We start from the raw sequence: 18,514 nt of genomic DNA on the forward strand, positions 1-18,514 counted from the left end.
GGTGTGTCTGGTCCACGGCCCGCCCTGGTTCTTTAATCAGGTTTGAGGATTTATTTTCTCTAACTACACGGTACCTACCACGGTACCCTATAGTTTCTCCTGTTTTTTTTTCCTCCTGTCCGTCGGTCGAATGACTGGGGTGGGCGGAGCCTAGGAGGGACTATATGGACAGCTTTTGCTGGGCTCTTTGCCATTTCCTGTTGGGGAAGAGATATTCCCACAAGTAAGGATGACGCCGTGGACCGGACACACCGTTGGAGAAAGTAATTTATCAGGTAAGCATAAATTCTGTTTTTGTCCAGCTCCTAAGAATTCTAAGGAGTGTCTTCTCCCCTACTTGGATGTAGGAAGCCACAAAAGATTTTAGACTGTCTTCTATTGATCTGATTTGGTCTTTACACACTTATCAATTTGAAATGTATTCTTCTTCTGAGGTTGCCTTTGGCAGGAATTTTCTGCGGGCGCTAGTGCCTGATTAGTTACATCCTGCTTTCATTCAATGGTCTCGTGAACTCCATTGCTGGGTATTAATTCCCACACGTGATGACTTTTGGACTTTCACCATCTGATGAAAGAAAGAAAAAAAAAAGTATCCTTACCTTAAAAATTAATTTCTCCAACATAGGTGTGTCCGGTCCACGGCGTCATCCTTACTTGTGGGATATTCTCTTCCCCAACAGGAAATGGCAAAGAGCCCAGCAAAGCTGGTCACATGATCCCTCCTAGGCTCCGCCTTCCCCAGTCATTCTCTTTGCCGTTGTACAGGCAACATCTCCACGGAGATGGCTTAGAGTTTTTTAGTGTTTAACTGTAGTTTTTATTATTCAATCAAGAGTTTGTTATTTTAAAATAGTGCTGGTATGTACTATTTACTCTGAAACAGAAAAGAGATGAAGATTTCTGTTTGTAAGAGGAAAATGATTTTAGCAACCGTTACTAAAATCGATGGCTGTTCCACACAGGACTGTTGAGAGGAATTAACTTCAGTTGGGGGAACAGTGAGCAGACTTTTGCTGCTTGAGGTATGACACATTCTAACAAGACGATGTAATGCTGGAAGCTGTCATTTTCCCTATGGGATCCGGTAAGCCATTTTTATTACAGAAAGAAAAAAAGGGCTTCACAAGGGCTTTCTAAGACTGTAGACATTTTCTGGGCTAAATCGATTTATATTTTATACTCCATAGCCTTGAGGAATTATTTTAATCTTGGGAATTATGTAAAATAACCGGCAGGCACTGTATTGGACACCTTATTCTTTATCAAAGCGAGGGTTCTCAGATTCTGTCATTGATACTCTTGTTCAGGCCAGAAAGCCTGTAACTAGAAAAATTTACCACAAAATATGGAAAAAATATATCTGTTGGTGTGAATCTAAAGGATTCCCTTGGGACAAGGTAAAAATTCCTAAGATTCTATCCTTCCTTCAAGAAGGTTTGGAGAAAGGATTATCTGCTAGTTCCTTGAAGGGACAGATTTCTGCCTTGTCTGTGTTACTTCACAAAAAACTGGCAGCTGTGCCAGATGTTCAAGCCTTTGTTCAGGCTCTGGTTAGAATCAAGCCTGTTTACAAACCTTTGACTCCTCCTTGGAGTCTCAATTTAGTTCTTTCAGTTCTTCAGGGGGTTCCGTTTGAACCCTTACATTCCGTTGATATTAAGTTATTATCTTGGAAAGTTTTGTTTTTGGTTGCAATTTCTTCTGCTAGAAGAGTTTCAGAATTATCTGCTCTGCAGTGTTCTCCTCCTTATCTGGTGTTCCATGCAGATAAGGTGGTTTTACGTACTAAACCTGGTTTTCTTCCGAAAGTTGTTTCTAACAAAAACATTAACCAGGAGATAGTCGTGCCTTCTTTGTGTCCGAATCCAGTTTCAAAGAAGGAACGTTTGTTGCACAATTTGGATGTTGTTCGTGCTCTAAAATTCTATTTAGATGCTACAAAGGATTTTAGACAAACATCTTCCTTGTTTGTTGTTTATTCTGGTAAAAGGAGAGGTCAAAAAGCAACTTCTACCTCTCTCTCTTTTTGGATTAAAAGCATCATCAGATTGGCTTACGAGACTGCCGGACGGCAGCCTCCTGAAAGAATCACAGCTCATTCCACTAGGGCTGTGGCTTCCACATGGGCCTTCAAGAACGAGGCTTCTGTTGATCAGATATGTAAGGCAGCGACTTGGTCTTCACTGCACACTTTTACTAAATTTTACAAGTTTGATACTTTTGCTTCTTCTGAGGCTATTTTTGGGAGAAAGGTTTTGCAAGCCGTGGTGCCTTCCATCTAGGTGACCTGATTTGCTCCCTCCCTTCATCCGTGTCCTAAAGCTTTGGTATTGGTTCCCACAAGTAAGGATGACGCCGTGGACCGGACACACCTATGTTGGAGAAAACAGAATTTATGTTTACCTGATAAATTACTTTCTCCAACGGTGTGTCCAGTCCACGGCCCGCCCTGGTTTTTTAATCAGGTCTGATAATTTATTTTCTTTAACTACAGTCACCACGGTATCATATGGTTTCTCCTATGCAAATATTCCTCCTTTACGTCGGTCGAATGACTGGGGAAGGCGGAGCCTAGGAGGGATCATGTGACCAGCTTTGCTGGGCTCTTTGCCATTTCCTGTTGGGGAAGAGAATATCCCACAAGTAATGATGACGCCGTGGACCGGACACACCGTTGGAGAAAGTAATTTATCAGGTAAACATAAATTCTGTTTTCTTTCTTGATGGTGAGAGTTTGAGCCCCATCCTTTGTTTTAGTTCTGGTGGCGGCAGTACTTGTTTTGCACTTCTTTGCCCCTGCTTTCTTTCCTGCTTTTCTTTTTCCCCTCATCTACTTGGCTGTATGTGTGACTGAGGATCATGGGACGTAGGAGGAATTTAAAGCTCTGATGTGTTGAGTAGTCTTCTGCCTCCTTCTGGTGGTCAGGAGGAGAATATTCCCACACCTAATGGCTTGTGTACTTACTATAGTGAAATACATTTAATTTATCAGGTAAGCATAAATTTTGTTTAAATTTTTTTTTTCTGTACCCACACAAATTATACTTTTTTTATTTTTTTTATTTTTGTCTTTCATGCAGACCTATCATTTTTCGAAAAATAACTTGTTTGCAGAGGAAAATGCTACAAACATGTTATTACAAATGTATAAGACCACTGTTATGCTATTATGTACTTTAAAAATTGCTCATGAATCGTACATAACTAATAACCAATTTTAAAAGGGACAGTAAACCTCAAAAATAATGTTATATAATTCTGCACATAGTGCAGAATTATATAACATTATATTAGCCAAACTTTGTAAAACCTAATATACCCTTTTAATTTTTTTTTTTTTTTTAAACGTCTGTTTCTTTCATGTAATTGGCAAGAGTCCATGAGCTAGTGACATATGGGATATACATTCCTACCAAGAGGGGCAAAGTTTCCCAAACCTCAAAATGCCTATAAATACACCCCCCACCACACCCACAATTCAGTTTTACAAACTTTGCCTCCTATGGAGGTGGTGAAGTAAGTTTGTGCTAGATTTCTACGTTGATATGCGCTTCGCAGCATGCTGAAGCCCGGTTTTCCTCTGAGTCCAGTGAATGACAGAGGGATGTGAAGGGAGTATTGCCTATTGAATGCTATGGTCATTCTATCTGGGATCTATTTCATAGGTTCTCTGTTATCGGTCGTAGAGATTCTTCTCCTACCTCCCTTTTCAGATCGACGATATACTCTTATATACCATTACCTCTGCTGATTCTCGTTTCAGCACTGGTTTGGCTATCTAGTATATGTAGATGAGTGTCTTTTGGTAAGTATGTCTTATTTTTTATGACACTCTCAGCTATGGTTTGGCACTTTATATGTAAAGTTCTAAATATATGTTTTATACTTATATTTGCCATGATTCAGGTTAACCAGTATATTTCCTTCTTACAGACTGTCAGTTTCATTTTTGGGAAATGCATATGAATAAAAAAATTTCTTACTAAATTGCGGGCTGTTAGGCTTGCGGGTGCAAAAAATTCTAGAATTTATTGCGTCATTTTTGGCGCAAGACTTTTTTGGCGCGAGAATTACGTTTGTTGACGTTAATGATGTCATTTCCGGCGTCGTAGTTGACGCCGAGAGTTTTCTTGACCAGTTTTTTTGACATTATTTAAGTCTTTGTTTCTTTTTGCTTCTGGTTTCCAGAGGCTTATTCTGTTTGCATTTTTTCCCATTCCTGAAACTGTCATTTAAGGAATTGATCATTTTGCTTTATATGTTGTTTTTTCTATTACATATTGCAAGATGTCACAATATGACCCTGTATCAGAATCTACTTCTGGAATGCTGCTGCCTGATGTCGGTTCTACCAAAGCTAAGTGCATTTGTTGTAAACTTGTGGTAACTGTTCCTCCGGCTGTAGTTTGTGTTAGTTGTCATGATAAACTTTCAAAAGTAGACAATATTTCCATTAGTAGTAGTCCATTACCTGTTGTTCCTTCAACATCTAATGTTCAGGATATTGCTGTTAATGTAAGAGAATTTGTTTCTAATTCTATTCAGAAGGCCCTGTCTGTTATACCACCTTCTAATAAACGTAAAAGGTCTTTTAAAACTTCTCATAAATTAGATGAATTTTTAAATGACCGCCAACATTCTGATTTATCTATCTCTGATGAGGATCTATCTGGTTCAGAAGATTCTGCCTCAGATATTGACACTGACAAATCTTCATATTTATTTAAGATGGAGTTTATTCGTTCTTTACTAAAAGAGGTGTTGATTACATTAGATATGGAGGAGTCTAGTCCTCTTGATATTAAAACCAGTAAACATTTAAATTCGTTTTTTAAACCTCATGTAGTTATTCCAGAGGTTTTTACAGTTCTTGATGTTATTTCAGATGTAATTTCTAGGGAATGGAATAGTTTGGGTACTTCATTTACTCCTTCTTTAAGGTTTAAGAGACTGTACCCTTTGACGACTGATAGATTGGAGTTTTGGAAAAAAATCCCCAAAGTTGATGAGGCTATCTCTACTCTTGCTAAACGTACTACTATTCCTACGGCAGATAGTACTTCTTTTAAAGATCCTTTAGATAGGAAGCTTGAATCTTTTCTAAGGAAGGCTTATTTATGTTCAAGTAATCTTCTTAGGCCTGCTATTTCTTTGGCTGATGTTGCTGCGGCTTCAACTTTTTGAATAGAGGCTTTAGCGCAACAAGTACCAGATCATAATGTGTATAGCATTGTTAAGCTTCTTCAACATGCTAATAATTTCATTCGTGATGCCATTTTTTATATCATTAGAATTGATGTCAGGTATATGTCTAGTAGAGCTGCGCATCTTCACCTGTCTCACGATTCGATTACGATTATCATCGTAACGATTCGATACGATTCGATTCTACGATGCATCGCGATGCATCACGATTACTGCACTATTTCTGCCCAATTTTTCAATTTTTCAGAAAAAAAATTTCAAGAAGTCAAAGTATTGAAATAAACTCTTTTTTTATTTTATTAGCTCAAAAAAGGACACTCTTCCTGTGGCAAAGTCTGAACACAGCAGACAACAACAGTTTATAGAACAGTAAATACTAAATGGCAATTGTTGTATTGGTTTGGAAACAATATTATGGCATCAAACTGTAGTTACAGAGTACGTAGTGTAAAAAGTGCAGTGCTCACAGTGTACTTCTTCAGTAAAAGAAAATATTTAAATGTATATATTATATATTAGTAAAAGTACACTATACACTTGTAAAGAAACATGAACAACAAATAAATGTCTAACCTATCTATGTTGGTTTTAATTTAATTTCTTTTCTTACTTAGTAATAATATAATATAGACATTAAATTAAAACCCAAATAGATAGGTTAAGCTTAAGTTACCACCATAATACCTTATTTGTGTGAAACTGAAAATTGTCCTCAGAAAACAAAACATAAATCCCTTATAGGTACAAAATTACAGGTGCAGTCCACTGTGCCTTCATGACTGTCAATTTGTGGCAAACAAACATCACGTGAAGAATCTGGAACACAACACACAGCACAAAGTGTGCACACAACACACATGTGATTGTGACATATACAATTAGTTTACACACAGTTACAGACTTACAATAGTACTAGAGAGAGAGACATTTAAAACAAGTAGCATTGAACTGAACTACTATAACTACAGTTTCTTCTTGATGATTATATTATCTTTATGGGATCACAAATATAATTAGTTAGTTATTAGTTACTGTTAAAGCAGTACTACACACAACTGAACACAGTGACTGAGTCTGTCACTGAACAGTACACAGCAGTCACACACAAACAAACAATACATAAAAAAGGACACAGACATCAAGGAGTAAATCATGGTGAAGAAAGGGTGGCACGCCACTCACCTGAGGTGTGTGTGCTTTATTTTTGTATTGTGCTGTTGTGTGTGGCACTGTGTGCTGTGTGTGCTGTACTGTCTGTCTGTAGTGTACATTATATTTGTGATCCAATAAAGATTTACTCAAGGTTTACTCAAGGCTTTTCCTTCCCTAGTGGTTTGGCTTCAGTCTCACTCTCTGCATAGTGCACTCATAGACAGTTGACAGTCACACTCACTAGACACTCAGACACTAGAGACACAGTGGGACACACACACAAACAAAAACATTCAAAGGCACCACAGCCACCCAGTCAGCCACAGTCACACTCACACTCATAGACACTTAGACACTGGGACAGACACACAATCACATACAAACAAAAACATTCAAAGGCAGTTAATACACTCATCTCACAGCACACACTCATAGAGAATGAGATACATACAAACTTTTCAAACTGGCACTCACTCACTCACAGACACACTCACACACTCATAAAGAGACAGTTAGACACTGCAGTACACACATTGTTATTGTTAACTGGTTGGTTATATTCGGTTAACCCCTACAGATCTGCCTGAGAGTGGGTGGGATGGCATTTGGGATTGGGAATTGGGATCATAAACAAAAACATATGATATCTTTCTTAAAGGGTCTATTTAAAATAGACAATTTTTAGTGTGAAAGAATAATATTAATAATCCCTTATGCAGTGTGCACTATGCACTCACTGCATTGCAAACAATACAGGGGTGTGCTGTAAACAATAGCACAACATCTACAAAACAGAGCACTTCCTGATTGGCAAACATCACAGTAACACTAGAAGTAGTAATAGACATTATACAACAAGTAGCATTGAACTACTAGATTTACTAACTTTGATTATCTTTATGGGATCACAAATATATTGTTACACAACACACACACAGTCACAGTCACACACAGTCAAACAATACCAAAAAAAACCACACATCATAAAAAGAGTGAATCATGGTGAAGGGTGACACTGACTGACACGCACACATGAGGTGTGTGCAGTTGTGTGTTTCTTTTGTATTGTGTGTGTGTGTGTGACTGTGACAGAGTGACGTGGTCGGTCGTGTCGTGTAGTGTACTAGTATATTTTGTGATCCAACAAAGATTTACTCAAGGTTTTAAGCTTCATTTTTCAAAAAGCTATAAGCTATATAACAGTAACTAATATAAAATAACTTAACAGTAGTCTGCACTGGGCAGTGGGGCACACAGCACTTTCTTCTGGATGTGCCAAAAAACATTAAATATTAATATTATAAACCTGAATCACTACTCAGAATTATGGAATATGTAGGTTTTTCTGTAAGAACACTAGTTGATCCACATGCTCTGGTTTGAGGGTGCTTCTTTTTGCCGTTACCACATCTCCTGCAGTGGAGAAAACCCGCTCTGCAGACACGCTTGTACCTGGGATACACAAGTATCGCTTTGACAAATGAGAGAGGAGGGGAAATATGACCTCATGTACATGCCACCATTTCAAAGGGTCTTCAGTGAGAGGCAGAGATGGGGCTTTACAATATTTCTCTATTTCCTCTTCAGCCTTGGCATAGGGGGTCTTGGGTTCTATTGTACCTTCAGTGTCAGTGAAAGACTGTCCCAGCAAAGTCATGAGAAGCGATGTGGACTTTCTTTTGGGAGGAGAAGGGTTATCCTCCTCGATGGCTGATTCTTCTTCCAGAGTTTCTTTTCCCTCAGGCAGTGGCACTTCATCCACGTTTGTCCTCCTAGATGTAACTGTACTAGTACACTCAATCTGTGTTTGAACAAAAGAATAGAAAAAATAGCATTCATTATTACCTCGAGCAGCCAGCCAGCTAATGCTATGTGTGTGCTCAGAGAGACAGTAATGCATAAATAAATGCATGCAACAGCTCACATCTATTAGGAAGGACTCGGGAGTGGACGGAGGAGGAGGAAAGTTGACTGACTGTGGCGTTTTCAAACTGACTTATATAATAAACCTTGTACTCATTAAACTAGCTACTAATCAAGCTACTGCAGTGATAGCTAAGCCTATTTTGTATGGATGATGGTATGTTTTATGTTTGTTTTCAATTTATACATTTTTCAAGAAACATGATGCAATTAAAATTACCTCCAAGGATGCAGCCTCCTCAGTCACTCCTCTGTATATCTCCAATCTCTCCTCCTCTGTGAGAATAAAAGGCAGTCCCTTAAAACGAGGATCCAGGGCAGAGGCTGTATAAAGTATCTTCTTCTCTGCCTCACTGCTGTACCTCTTCAGGAGATCTGTTTTGATGGCATTCTTGATCTCATGGATCATGGGTGTGTCTCCCATGGTGTCTGTCATGTTCTGGAGCAGTTGTGCATTTAGAGGGGCAATGAGAGAAACAGTTGGATTGCGCTCTTCTGACATCAGTGTGGTTGCATCTTTCATTGGCTTTAATGCACTCACAGCATCCTCTGCATTTGACACATCTGTTTCGTTGAGAGTGCAGAGATCTGACTCACTTTTTCTGACTTCTGGAGACAACAATGTGGCACAGATTGCAGGTTGCTGTTCTAGGAACCTCTCGACCATGTCATATGAGCTGTTCCACCTTGTTGTCACATCAGTTATCAGCTTATGATTCTTCAGGCCAAGACATTTCTGTTTTTCTTTCAGACAGTGGTTTGCTGTAGTGCTGCGGTGAAAAAATGTTGATATTCGTCGCACTCTGCCTAAAAGCCTGGAGAGCGTGGCCACTTTCAGCGCCCGCTGGGATGCGAGATTCAGTGTATGGGCGAAGCATTTTACATGAGGGAATTTTCCAACTTGAGCAGCAACAATCATGTTCGAAGCATTGTCGGTCACAAGCACTACAGATTTATCGGACAGCTGCCATTCTTCCACGACACGAGACAGTAGCTCCGCCAGATGAGAACCCGTGTGAGACTCATAAACTGCTCTCGTTTGCAGCACATGCGACAAGATCTTCCAGTCCTTGCTAATGTAATGTGCAGTTACTGTTACATAAGACTCCGTCGTGACTGAAGTCCATGAATCACACGTTAGTGCGACTCGACTGGCTTGGCTCATTGATGCAATTACCTGAGCTTTTGTTTCTTGGTAGAGTGCAGGTATAACGTTTTCTGTTAAGTGATTGCGTGACGGGATCTTATAACGTGGCTCTAGTGTCTTCAACAGGTTGCGAAACCCAAGGTTTTCCACAACAGAGTAAGGCCGTAGGTCCTTCGCTATGAAAGTTGCCACAGCTTTGGTTATTCTCTTCCCTTTTTCAGAGTTGGGTGGCAAAGTTGACAGCATTGCATCAATTCTTGGCTGATGAGCTTCAGCTAGTCTTGTTATTTCCTTGGCAGTGGCACTGGCGGCAGCGGCAGGGGTTAGCATCTCAGAGTGAAAACGTCTAACGTGATTTCTCAAGTTAGTAGTATTCCCTAGGTATTTAATTTTTGTGTGACAGGCTTTACAAACCGCGTGTGTCTTGTCCAATTCGTGCTTTCCAGTATGTTCATAAAATCCAAAATGTGCCCAGATGCTTGCTTTTAAAATGCTAGGTGCATTTTTTTATCTCTCTATCTTTTTTGTCTCCCTCTGTCATTTTAGCATGACATGTACATATGTGACGGATGATGTTGTTGTCAACGTCGAACTCTGTCAGTGTTAAAAAAAAAAAAAGAAAATACACTAAGTTCCAGTTGTCAAAATGTCAAGCCGCAAATGTAAAATCAACAAGTACTAGTAACTTCAACTACTTTGCCAATGCCATACATTTTGCGAACATAAATTTTAAAACAAATTGCATTGTGATAATTGCAGGGGACATCACTCACTCACTGACACAGTTACTGTAATATATTACACACTTAAAGGTGCAAAAACCCAAACATTTACTTTCATGATTCAGATAGAGAATACAATTTTAAATAAACATCATAACTAACTCTTCTATTATTTAATTTGCTTCATACTTCTCAGATATCGTTTGTTGATGACATATTAGCAATGCATTGCACAGCACACACATTACTTACTAAGTATATAATACTTATTACTTTGTGCACAAGGAGGAGGCTATGCATTTCAACAAAGGATAAGCAAATTATATAATAGGGAAAGTTGTTTAAAATTGCATGCACTTTCTTGAATTAATATATTATTAAAATATTAGAACTTCAGACCAGGCCATCCATCCATGTGAAAAACATGTAGATAATAGATACAGATTAGACTAATAGAGACATTATTAGACAATAATAGTATACTATATTTATTTATAATACATTTTTTATATATGCAATATTATTCAATAATGCAGCAATTAATTATGCAGCAGCCTGAGCCTCAGTCAGCTCAGCATACTACGTTAAGTAAATAAGGCAAGTATTTAATTGTTACCCCTTATTGTGTAATAAATGTGATTGTGTACCCCTTATTGATTTGCTCTTTAAGTAAGTTAATAATTAGTTTACCTATTGGCAAATGGCAAGTAGTAGGCAGTTGAGGCAATAGGCAGGCATGGCAATGGCAATTATGGCATGGCATTGGCAAAATGTACAACGTTTTGGTAACTAGTATTAACTAAACAAACAGTTAGTCTAATTCTCCCCATAGGTCTCCTCCTCTGTCTCCCACAAAATAAAAATGAGCCCGCCGTGTAGCTGTAGTATACCGCCGTGTACCATCATCAATCTCAGGCAACACACTCCTGCTTTGCTCCTACTGCGTAACTTCGGCACTTCAAGAGACCGCCCATGGAGCGCCCATGTTGCTTTATTGGGTGACGTGACGTCAGTGACGTCAAAACGATGTACCGCGCACTTTCGCGCACTTTCTTTTACTTTTCCTGGAGGCTGGTCACGTGGGTAACGTTAATCGATTATCGCGTCTCAGCGCATCGATGCAGAATCGTTTCATGCCGCATCGCGATGCATCGTCAAAACGATTATTTTTGACAGGCCTAATGTCTAGCTATTTTAGCTAGAAGAGCTTTATGGCTTAAATCTTGGAATGCAGATATGACTTCTAAGTCAACGTTGCTATCTCTTTCTTTCCAAGGTAATACATTATTTGGTTCTCAGTTGGATTCTATAATTTCAACTGTCACTGGGGGGAAGGGAGCTTTTTTGCCTCTGGATAAAAAAATCTAAGGGTAAATTTAGGGCTGCTAACCGTTTTCGTTCCTTTCGTCAGAATAAGGAACAGAAGCCTGACCCTTCCCCTAAAGGAACGGCTTCTAATTGGAAGCCTTCTCCTTTCTGGAATAAATCCAAGCCTTTTAGAAAATCAAAACCAGCCCCCAAGTCCGCATGAAGGTGCGGCCCTCATTCCAGCACAGCTGGTAGGGGGCAGACTACAATTTTTCAAAGATGTTTGGATCAATTCAATTCAAAATCATTGGATTCAGAACATTGTTTCTCAAGGGTACAGAATAGGTTTCAAGGTAAGACCGCCCGTGAGAAGGTTCTTTCTCTCACGCATTCCAATGAACCCAGTAAAGGCTCAGGCTTTCCTGAAATGTGTTTCAGACCTGGAGTCATCTGGGGTAATTGTGCCAGTTCCATATCTGGAACGAGGTCTGGGGTTTTATTCAAATCTGTTCATTGTATCAAAGAAAGAGAATTCTTTCAGACCAGTTCTGGATCTAAAAATTTTGAATTGTTATGTAAGAATACCAACATTCAAAATGGTGACTATAAGGACTATTTTGCCTTTTATTCTGCAAGGGCATTATATGTCCACAATAGACTTACAGGATGCTTATCTTCATATTCCAATTCATCCAGATCACTATCAGTTCCTGAGATTCTCTTTTCTAGACAAGCATTACCAATGTGTTGCTCTTCCTTTTGGCCTAGCAACAGCTCCAAGGGTCTTCTCAAAGGTTCTCAGTGCCCTTCTCTCTGTAATCACAGAGCGGGTATTGCAGTGTTTCCTTATTTGGACAATATCTTGGTACTTGCTCAGTCTTTACATTCTGCAGAATCTCACACGAATCAACTTGTGTTGTTTCTTCAAAAACATGGTTGGAGGATCAATTTAGCAAAAAGTTCCTTGATTCCTCAGACAAGGGTAACCTTTTTAGTATTCCAAATAGATTCAGTATCCATGACTTTGTCTCTAACAGACAAAAGACGTCTGAAATTGGTTTCAGCTTGTCGGAACCTTCAGTCTCAATCATTTCCTTCAGTAGCTATGTGCATCGAAGTTTTAGGTCTCATGACTGCAGCATCGGACGCGATCCCCTTTGCTCGTTTTCACATGAGACCTCTTCAGCTTTGTATGCTGAACCTTTGGTGCAGGGATTATACAAAGATATCACAATTGATATCCTTAAATCCCAATACTCTACTATCTCTGACTTGGTGGTTAAATCACCACCGTTTAGTTCAAGGGGCCTCTTTTCTTCGTCCAACCTGGACTGTGATTTCAACAGAGGCGAGTCTTTCAGGTTGGGGAGCTGTCTGGGGATCTCGAACAGCGCAGGGGGTTTGGAAATCTCAAGAGGCGAGATTACCAATCAATATTTTGGAACTCTGTGCGATTTTCAGAGCTCTTCAGTTCTGGCCTCTTCTGAAGAGAGAATCTTTTGTTTTCAGACAGACAATGTCACAACCGTGGCGTATGTCAATCATCAAGGTGGGACTCACAGTCCTCAAGCTATGGAAGAAGTATCTCGGATACTTGCATGGGCGGAATCCAGCTCTTGTCTAATCTCTGCGGTTCATATCCCAGGTATAGACAATTGGGAAGCGGATTATCTCAGTCGCCAGACTTTACATCCGGGAGAATGGTCTCTTCACCTAGATGTGTTTGTTCAGATTGTTCAGATATGGGGGCTTCCAGAAATAGATCTGATGGCTTCTCATCTAAACAGGAAACTTCCCAGGTATCTGTCCAGATCCAGGGATCCTCAGGCGGAAGCAGTGGATGCGTTGTCACTTCCTTGGAATTATCAACCTACTTATATCTTTCCGCCTCTAGTTCTTCTTCCAAGAGTGATTTCCAAAATCATAATGGAATGTTCGTTTGTACTGTTGGTGGCTCCAGCATGGCCACACAGGTTTTGGTATGCGGATCTTGTTTGGATGTCCAGTTGCCAACCTTGGCCACTTCAGTTAAGGTCAGACCTTCTATCGGATTCTCTGGATATTAAGTTACTTTCTTGGAAAGTATTGTTTCTTTTGGCTATCTCTTCTGCTAGAAGAGTTTCTGAATTATCTGCTCTTTCTTGTGAGTCTCCTTTTCTGATTTTTCATTAGGATAAGGCGGTTTTGCGGACTTCATTTAAATTTTTACCTAAGGTTGTGAATTCCAACAACATTAGTAGAGAAATTGTTGTCCCTTCGTTGTGTCCTAATCCTAAGAATTCTTTGGAAAAATCTTTGCATTCTTTGGATGTGGTAAGAGCTTTAAAATATAATGTTGAAGCTACTAAAGATTTCAGAAAGACTTCTAGTCTATTTGTTATCTTTTCTGGTCCTAGGAAAGGTCAGAAAGCTTCTGCTATTTCTTTGGCTTCTTGGTTAAAGCTTTTGATTCATCATGCTTATGTGACGTCGGGTAAATCCCCGCCTCAGAGGATTACGGCTCATTCTACTAGGTCAGTTTCTACTTCCTGGGCTTTTAAGAATGAAGCTTCTGTTGATCAGATTTGCAAAGCAGCAACTTGGTCTTCTCTGCATACTTTTACTAAATTCTACCATTTTGATGTTTTTTCTTCTTCAGAAGCAGTTTTTGGTAGAAAAGTTCTTCAGGCAGCTGTTTCAGTTTGATTCTTCTGCTTATAATTTCAGTTTTTTTCTTTATAAGATTAAAACTTTTTGATTTGGGTTGTGGATTCTTTTTTCAGCGGAATTGGCTGTCTTTATTTTTATCCTTCCCTCTCTAGTGACTCTTGCGTGGAGTTCCACATCTTGGGTATTTGCTATCCCATACGTCACTAGCTCATGGACTCTTGCCAATTACATGAAAGAAAACATAATTTATGTAAGAACTTACCTGATAAATTAATTTCTTTCATATTGGCAAGAGTCCATGAGGCCCACCCTTTTTGTGGTGGTTATGATTTTTTTTGTATAAAGCACAATTATTCCAATTCCTTGTTGATGCTTTCGCTCCTTTCTTATCACCCCACTTCTTGGCTATTCGTTAAACTGAATTGTGGGTGTGGTGGGGGGTGTATTTATAGGCATTTTGAGGTTTGGGAAACTTTGCCCCTCCTGGTAGGAATGTATATCCCATGCGTCACTAGCTCATGGACTCTTGCCAATATGAAAGATATAAATTTATCAGGTAAGTTCTCTGTGCTCTTCTGAGCGGGTCTGTTTGTTTCACACAGCGCATCGGGCCAGCTGTATAGTCACAGCCCGGCCTGACAGCGCCATAACTCTAAGTGCAGCTCGCTCCTGCTCTGTCTGACAGCATAAGCGAGCTGCACTGTGTATAATGGCGTGGTCGGGCCGGGCTGTTCTGTGATTATACAGCTGGCCCGATGCACTGTGTGAAACAAACAGACCCGCTCAGAAGAGCACAGAGAGCAGGTCTGTAAAACAGCCGTTTTTAAAAAAAAAATTAAAAGGATATATTAGGTTTTACAAAGTTTGGCTAATATAATGTTATATAATTCTGCACTATGTGCAGAATTATATAACCTTATTTTTAAGGTTTACTGACACTTTAAGCATATCCTCTTGCAGTAGTTGACTCTTATAAAATAAGACGTACCCCTAATATGTCTGCAGTCTATATTACAATATGGAATAAATTGAACTTTTAGCACCTTCGGTTTCTTTTTGACTATATCTTAGAATAATAAACTAGTGCTGTGGAATCTGTTGGTGCTCTACAAATAACTGATAATAACAAATAATATCCTTTTACTTAGGTGCGAACAGTGAAAGCACATGAACTTGTAAACCACATACCGAAGGAGTCCTTGCCGGAGCATTTTGGCGGTACATCAAAAATAAGCCATGTTGCTTGGATCCAGGCATGCGTCAATTCAAGGCATGGACAAGAAAATGGGGACTGCATGGACCATCTGTTTGTTATATATGCAACAGAGCAGAATCCTGTGAGTGACAGGCTTAACTCTAACTGCACACATCAGAATGTGACTGATAATACCAGACTCATACACAATCATTACCATGAAAACAGGACTAAAAATTATGCCGAAGCACACAGATTAAGTGGCTGTGTGCACTGGAATGGTTCTGCAGTCAGTGGCAACTTTGACTGTTGTGACAAAAGCTCTGGTGCTAACACAAATTGTAGGAGACCTCCTCCTCAATCAGAAACTCCCCCGGACACACCTTTGTATAAACAGCCTGCTGACAATCCATCCATCCCACCTTTACCCCAGAAATCTCGGCCGCTGCCTGTAGGCATGGAGATGTCAATACACATGCCAGAAGAAGGTGGGATGACTGTACTTGGTCTGGTTCAATACGTTAAAAGAATGAAAAAAAGGGGAATTTTTCAAGAATATGAAGAAATAAGGAAAGAACCACCAGTTGGGTCTTTTGATATTTCAAAGTAAGTTTTCGGAGCATAACATATATAAGAATACATTTGGTTGATTCTGTTTTATGTATTTTACGTACATAACATAATGATACTTTTTGTTACATGCTTATTATTGCAATTTTATTCACTTTTTTATGAGACTTGGACAATACGTATTTACAATTCGCAAATTCCTTCCTGCAGTGCTTTTATATGGCGGCATTCAAAATGTGCAGGTTTCACATATGGTTAATGATCAGGCATTCCCTGGTGCTCTTGCCACAAGAGAAACACTGTGCACATGTTTAATTTAGTGTCTGACACATCTACATACATTTTTGTAGTCGTATATTACAACTAAAGTTTTTTGTTTAGTGTTTGTATGTTTGTGACGAGTAAACTAGTTATATGTATGCAGTTATACGTATGTTCCATTTTTTTTTACATTAATGTATGTTGCTGAATCTACCTTTAAGGATTTTTTTCTTTGCCCTCCCAGAAAGCCCTATAATCAAGCAAAAAATCGATACAGTGATGTTCTCTGTTTGGACCAGTCTAGAGTTAAGCTTGGTCTTGTTGGAACAGATGAGGTAAGCGGCTAAAGAGAAAAACTTTTCTATATGTTTTATTTGTTTTACATGAAATAAACATTTCATCCCATCCATCTAACAATCTCAAAAATAAGTGCAATATAATAGTGTATGACACTCACACCTTCGTTGTTTTATATTCAGGTAGTAGTGAGGGTATGGGCATCAGTCTTTCCCTTTTGGGTAGTTATTTTTTAGATGAAGATTGAAGAGTCTGACTCTTCTATTTGTGACCTGCATGGGACAAAGCAACATTTTTACACAAAAGGAAGAGGTGTTTACTATTTCCATACCAGATTTTGGCTCTCATTGTCTATAAGATTGGCCTTTATCTCCTCAACTTCACTTCTTAAATGATTAACCTCATGAACATAAGAATGCTTGCCTGAAACTTTACTTAAATTATAAACTTAAATTTAAAGGGATATGAAACAGTACTTTCCAAGTAAAAACAAATATGCTAAATCAAAGTAAATATAATAAGAAAATGGTTGTATGAAAATCAGCAACCAAATTACTTGTTTTCTTGCAAAGTGAGCAGTTAATAACTCACTGTAGCCACTACCCTTAATAGAGCTGGCATGTTGGTAAATTAAGTGGCATTGTCCCCACTTCTGAGCAGTATTCATTGAATAGTAAACCAGCTAATGTTGTTCTAGGAGATCTGTTATCAAGCTAGATATGCCTTCCTGTAGAGAACCCAGCCCTTTTGTAGGGCTGTGACGGGAAGTAATAGACACTGCACAATTTAAGTTAAAAAGAAATAAAAGGTTAAATCTTTTAAAATTATGAATAATACATATTGCAATGATTTCTATTTTTCTTTCATAAGAGAGTCCACAATAATTACTCCTGGAATTCAACTCCTGGTCTCTAGGTGGAGGCACTTCCCACCTCTATAGTAGTTAGTCTTATCTTTGCCTCCATTAAAGAAAGGTGAAGGATTGTGATGTTTTAATTCCTTTATTGGAGATGCTATTTTGGATATCATTAGGATTAAAGGGACACTGAACTCAAATTTTTCCTTTCGTGATTCAGATAGAGCATGCAATTTTAAGCAACTTTCTAATTTACTCCTATTATCAATTTTTCTTTTTTCTATTGCTATCTTTATTTGAAAAAGAAGGCATCTAAGCTTTTTTTGGTTCAGTCCTCTGGACAGCACTTTTTTATTGGTGGATGAATTTATCCACCAGTCAGAAAGGACAACCCAGGTTGTTCACCAAAAATGGGCCGGCATCTAAACTTACATTCTTGCATTTCAAATAAAGATACCAAGAGAATGAAGAAAATTTGATGATAGGAGTAAATTAGAAAGTTTCTTAAAATTTCATGCTCTATCTGAATCACGAAAGAAAAAATTTGGGTTCATTGTCCCTTTAATGCTAAGAGCATGTTGTCTGTCCTTTCTAGGCAAGCCTTATGGTTAAAATCGTGGTCTCCTGACTAACGATTACTAGTGATAAATTAGCTTTTCTTTCCCAAGATAAGAAATCGAAGGGTAAATTTAAGGCTTCTAATCAATTTTGTTCCTTTTGTAAAGGAGCAAAGGTCTGAATTCTCCACACCTAAGCAATTTTTATCAGGTTGGAAACCAAGCTGTAATTGGAACAAGCCAATGCAGGACAAAAAGTCTGCTCCTGCTCCCAAGTCTTCATAAAGGTGCAGTCCCCAATCCAGATTCTCTAAGGCTAAGTCTCTTTCAGGATGTATGGTTTCGGAATATGTCAGATTCTTGAATATAATTTTCGAATGTTATCGATATGTTGCAGAGTAAGACCTCCCAGAGGAAGATTTCTTTTGTTGATTGTTCTGAAAAATTCTTTAAAAATGTTTAAGCTTTTCTTCATTCAGTCCTGGAAATTTGTGTGATAATTCCTATTCCTCTGCTTAAACAGGGAAAGGGATTCTATTCAAATCTCTTTATTGTTCCCAAGAAAGAGGGATCTTGCAATCTGTTTTGGATCTATAGGCTCTGAACAAGTTTGTCAAAGTTAGAGCTTTCACGATGGAAGACTATTTGGTCTATTCTACCTTTCATTCAGCA

General features: G+C 38.8%; 1 protein-coding gene across 1 annotated transcript in view; it reads left to right on the forward strand.

Moving 5' to 3' along the window:
• Positions 1-18,514, forward strand: part of LOC128647370 (tyrosine-protein phosphatase non-receptor type 9) — a 258,630-nt gene that overhangs the window by 165,122 nt on the left and 74,994 nt on the right. The window contains exons 7-8 of the mRNA XM_053700155.1: positions 15,255-15,907; positions 16,377-16,467. Of these exons, the coding sequence (XP_053556130.1) occupies positions 15,255-15,907; positions 16,377-16,467 (744 nt within the window). The remainder of the gene's footprint in view (positions 1-15,254; positions 15,908-16,376; positions 16,468-18,514) is intronic.

The sequence above is a fragment of the Bombina bombina genome, chromosome 2 (genome assembly GCF_027579735.1).
Source record: "Bombina bombina isolate aBomBom1 chromosome 2, aBomBom1.pri, whole genome shotgun sequence".
Taxonomy (NCBI): Eukaryota; Metazoa; Chordata; class Amphibia; order Anura; family Bombinatoridae; genus Bombina; species Bombina bombina.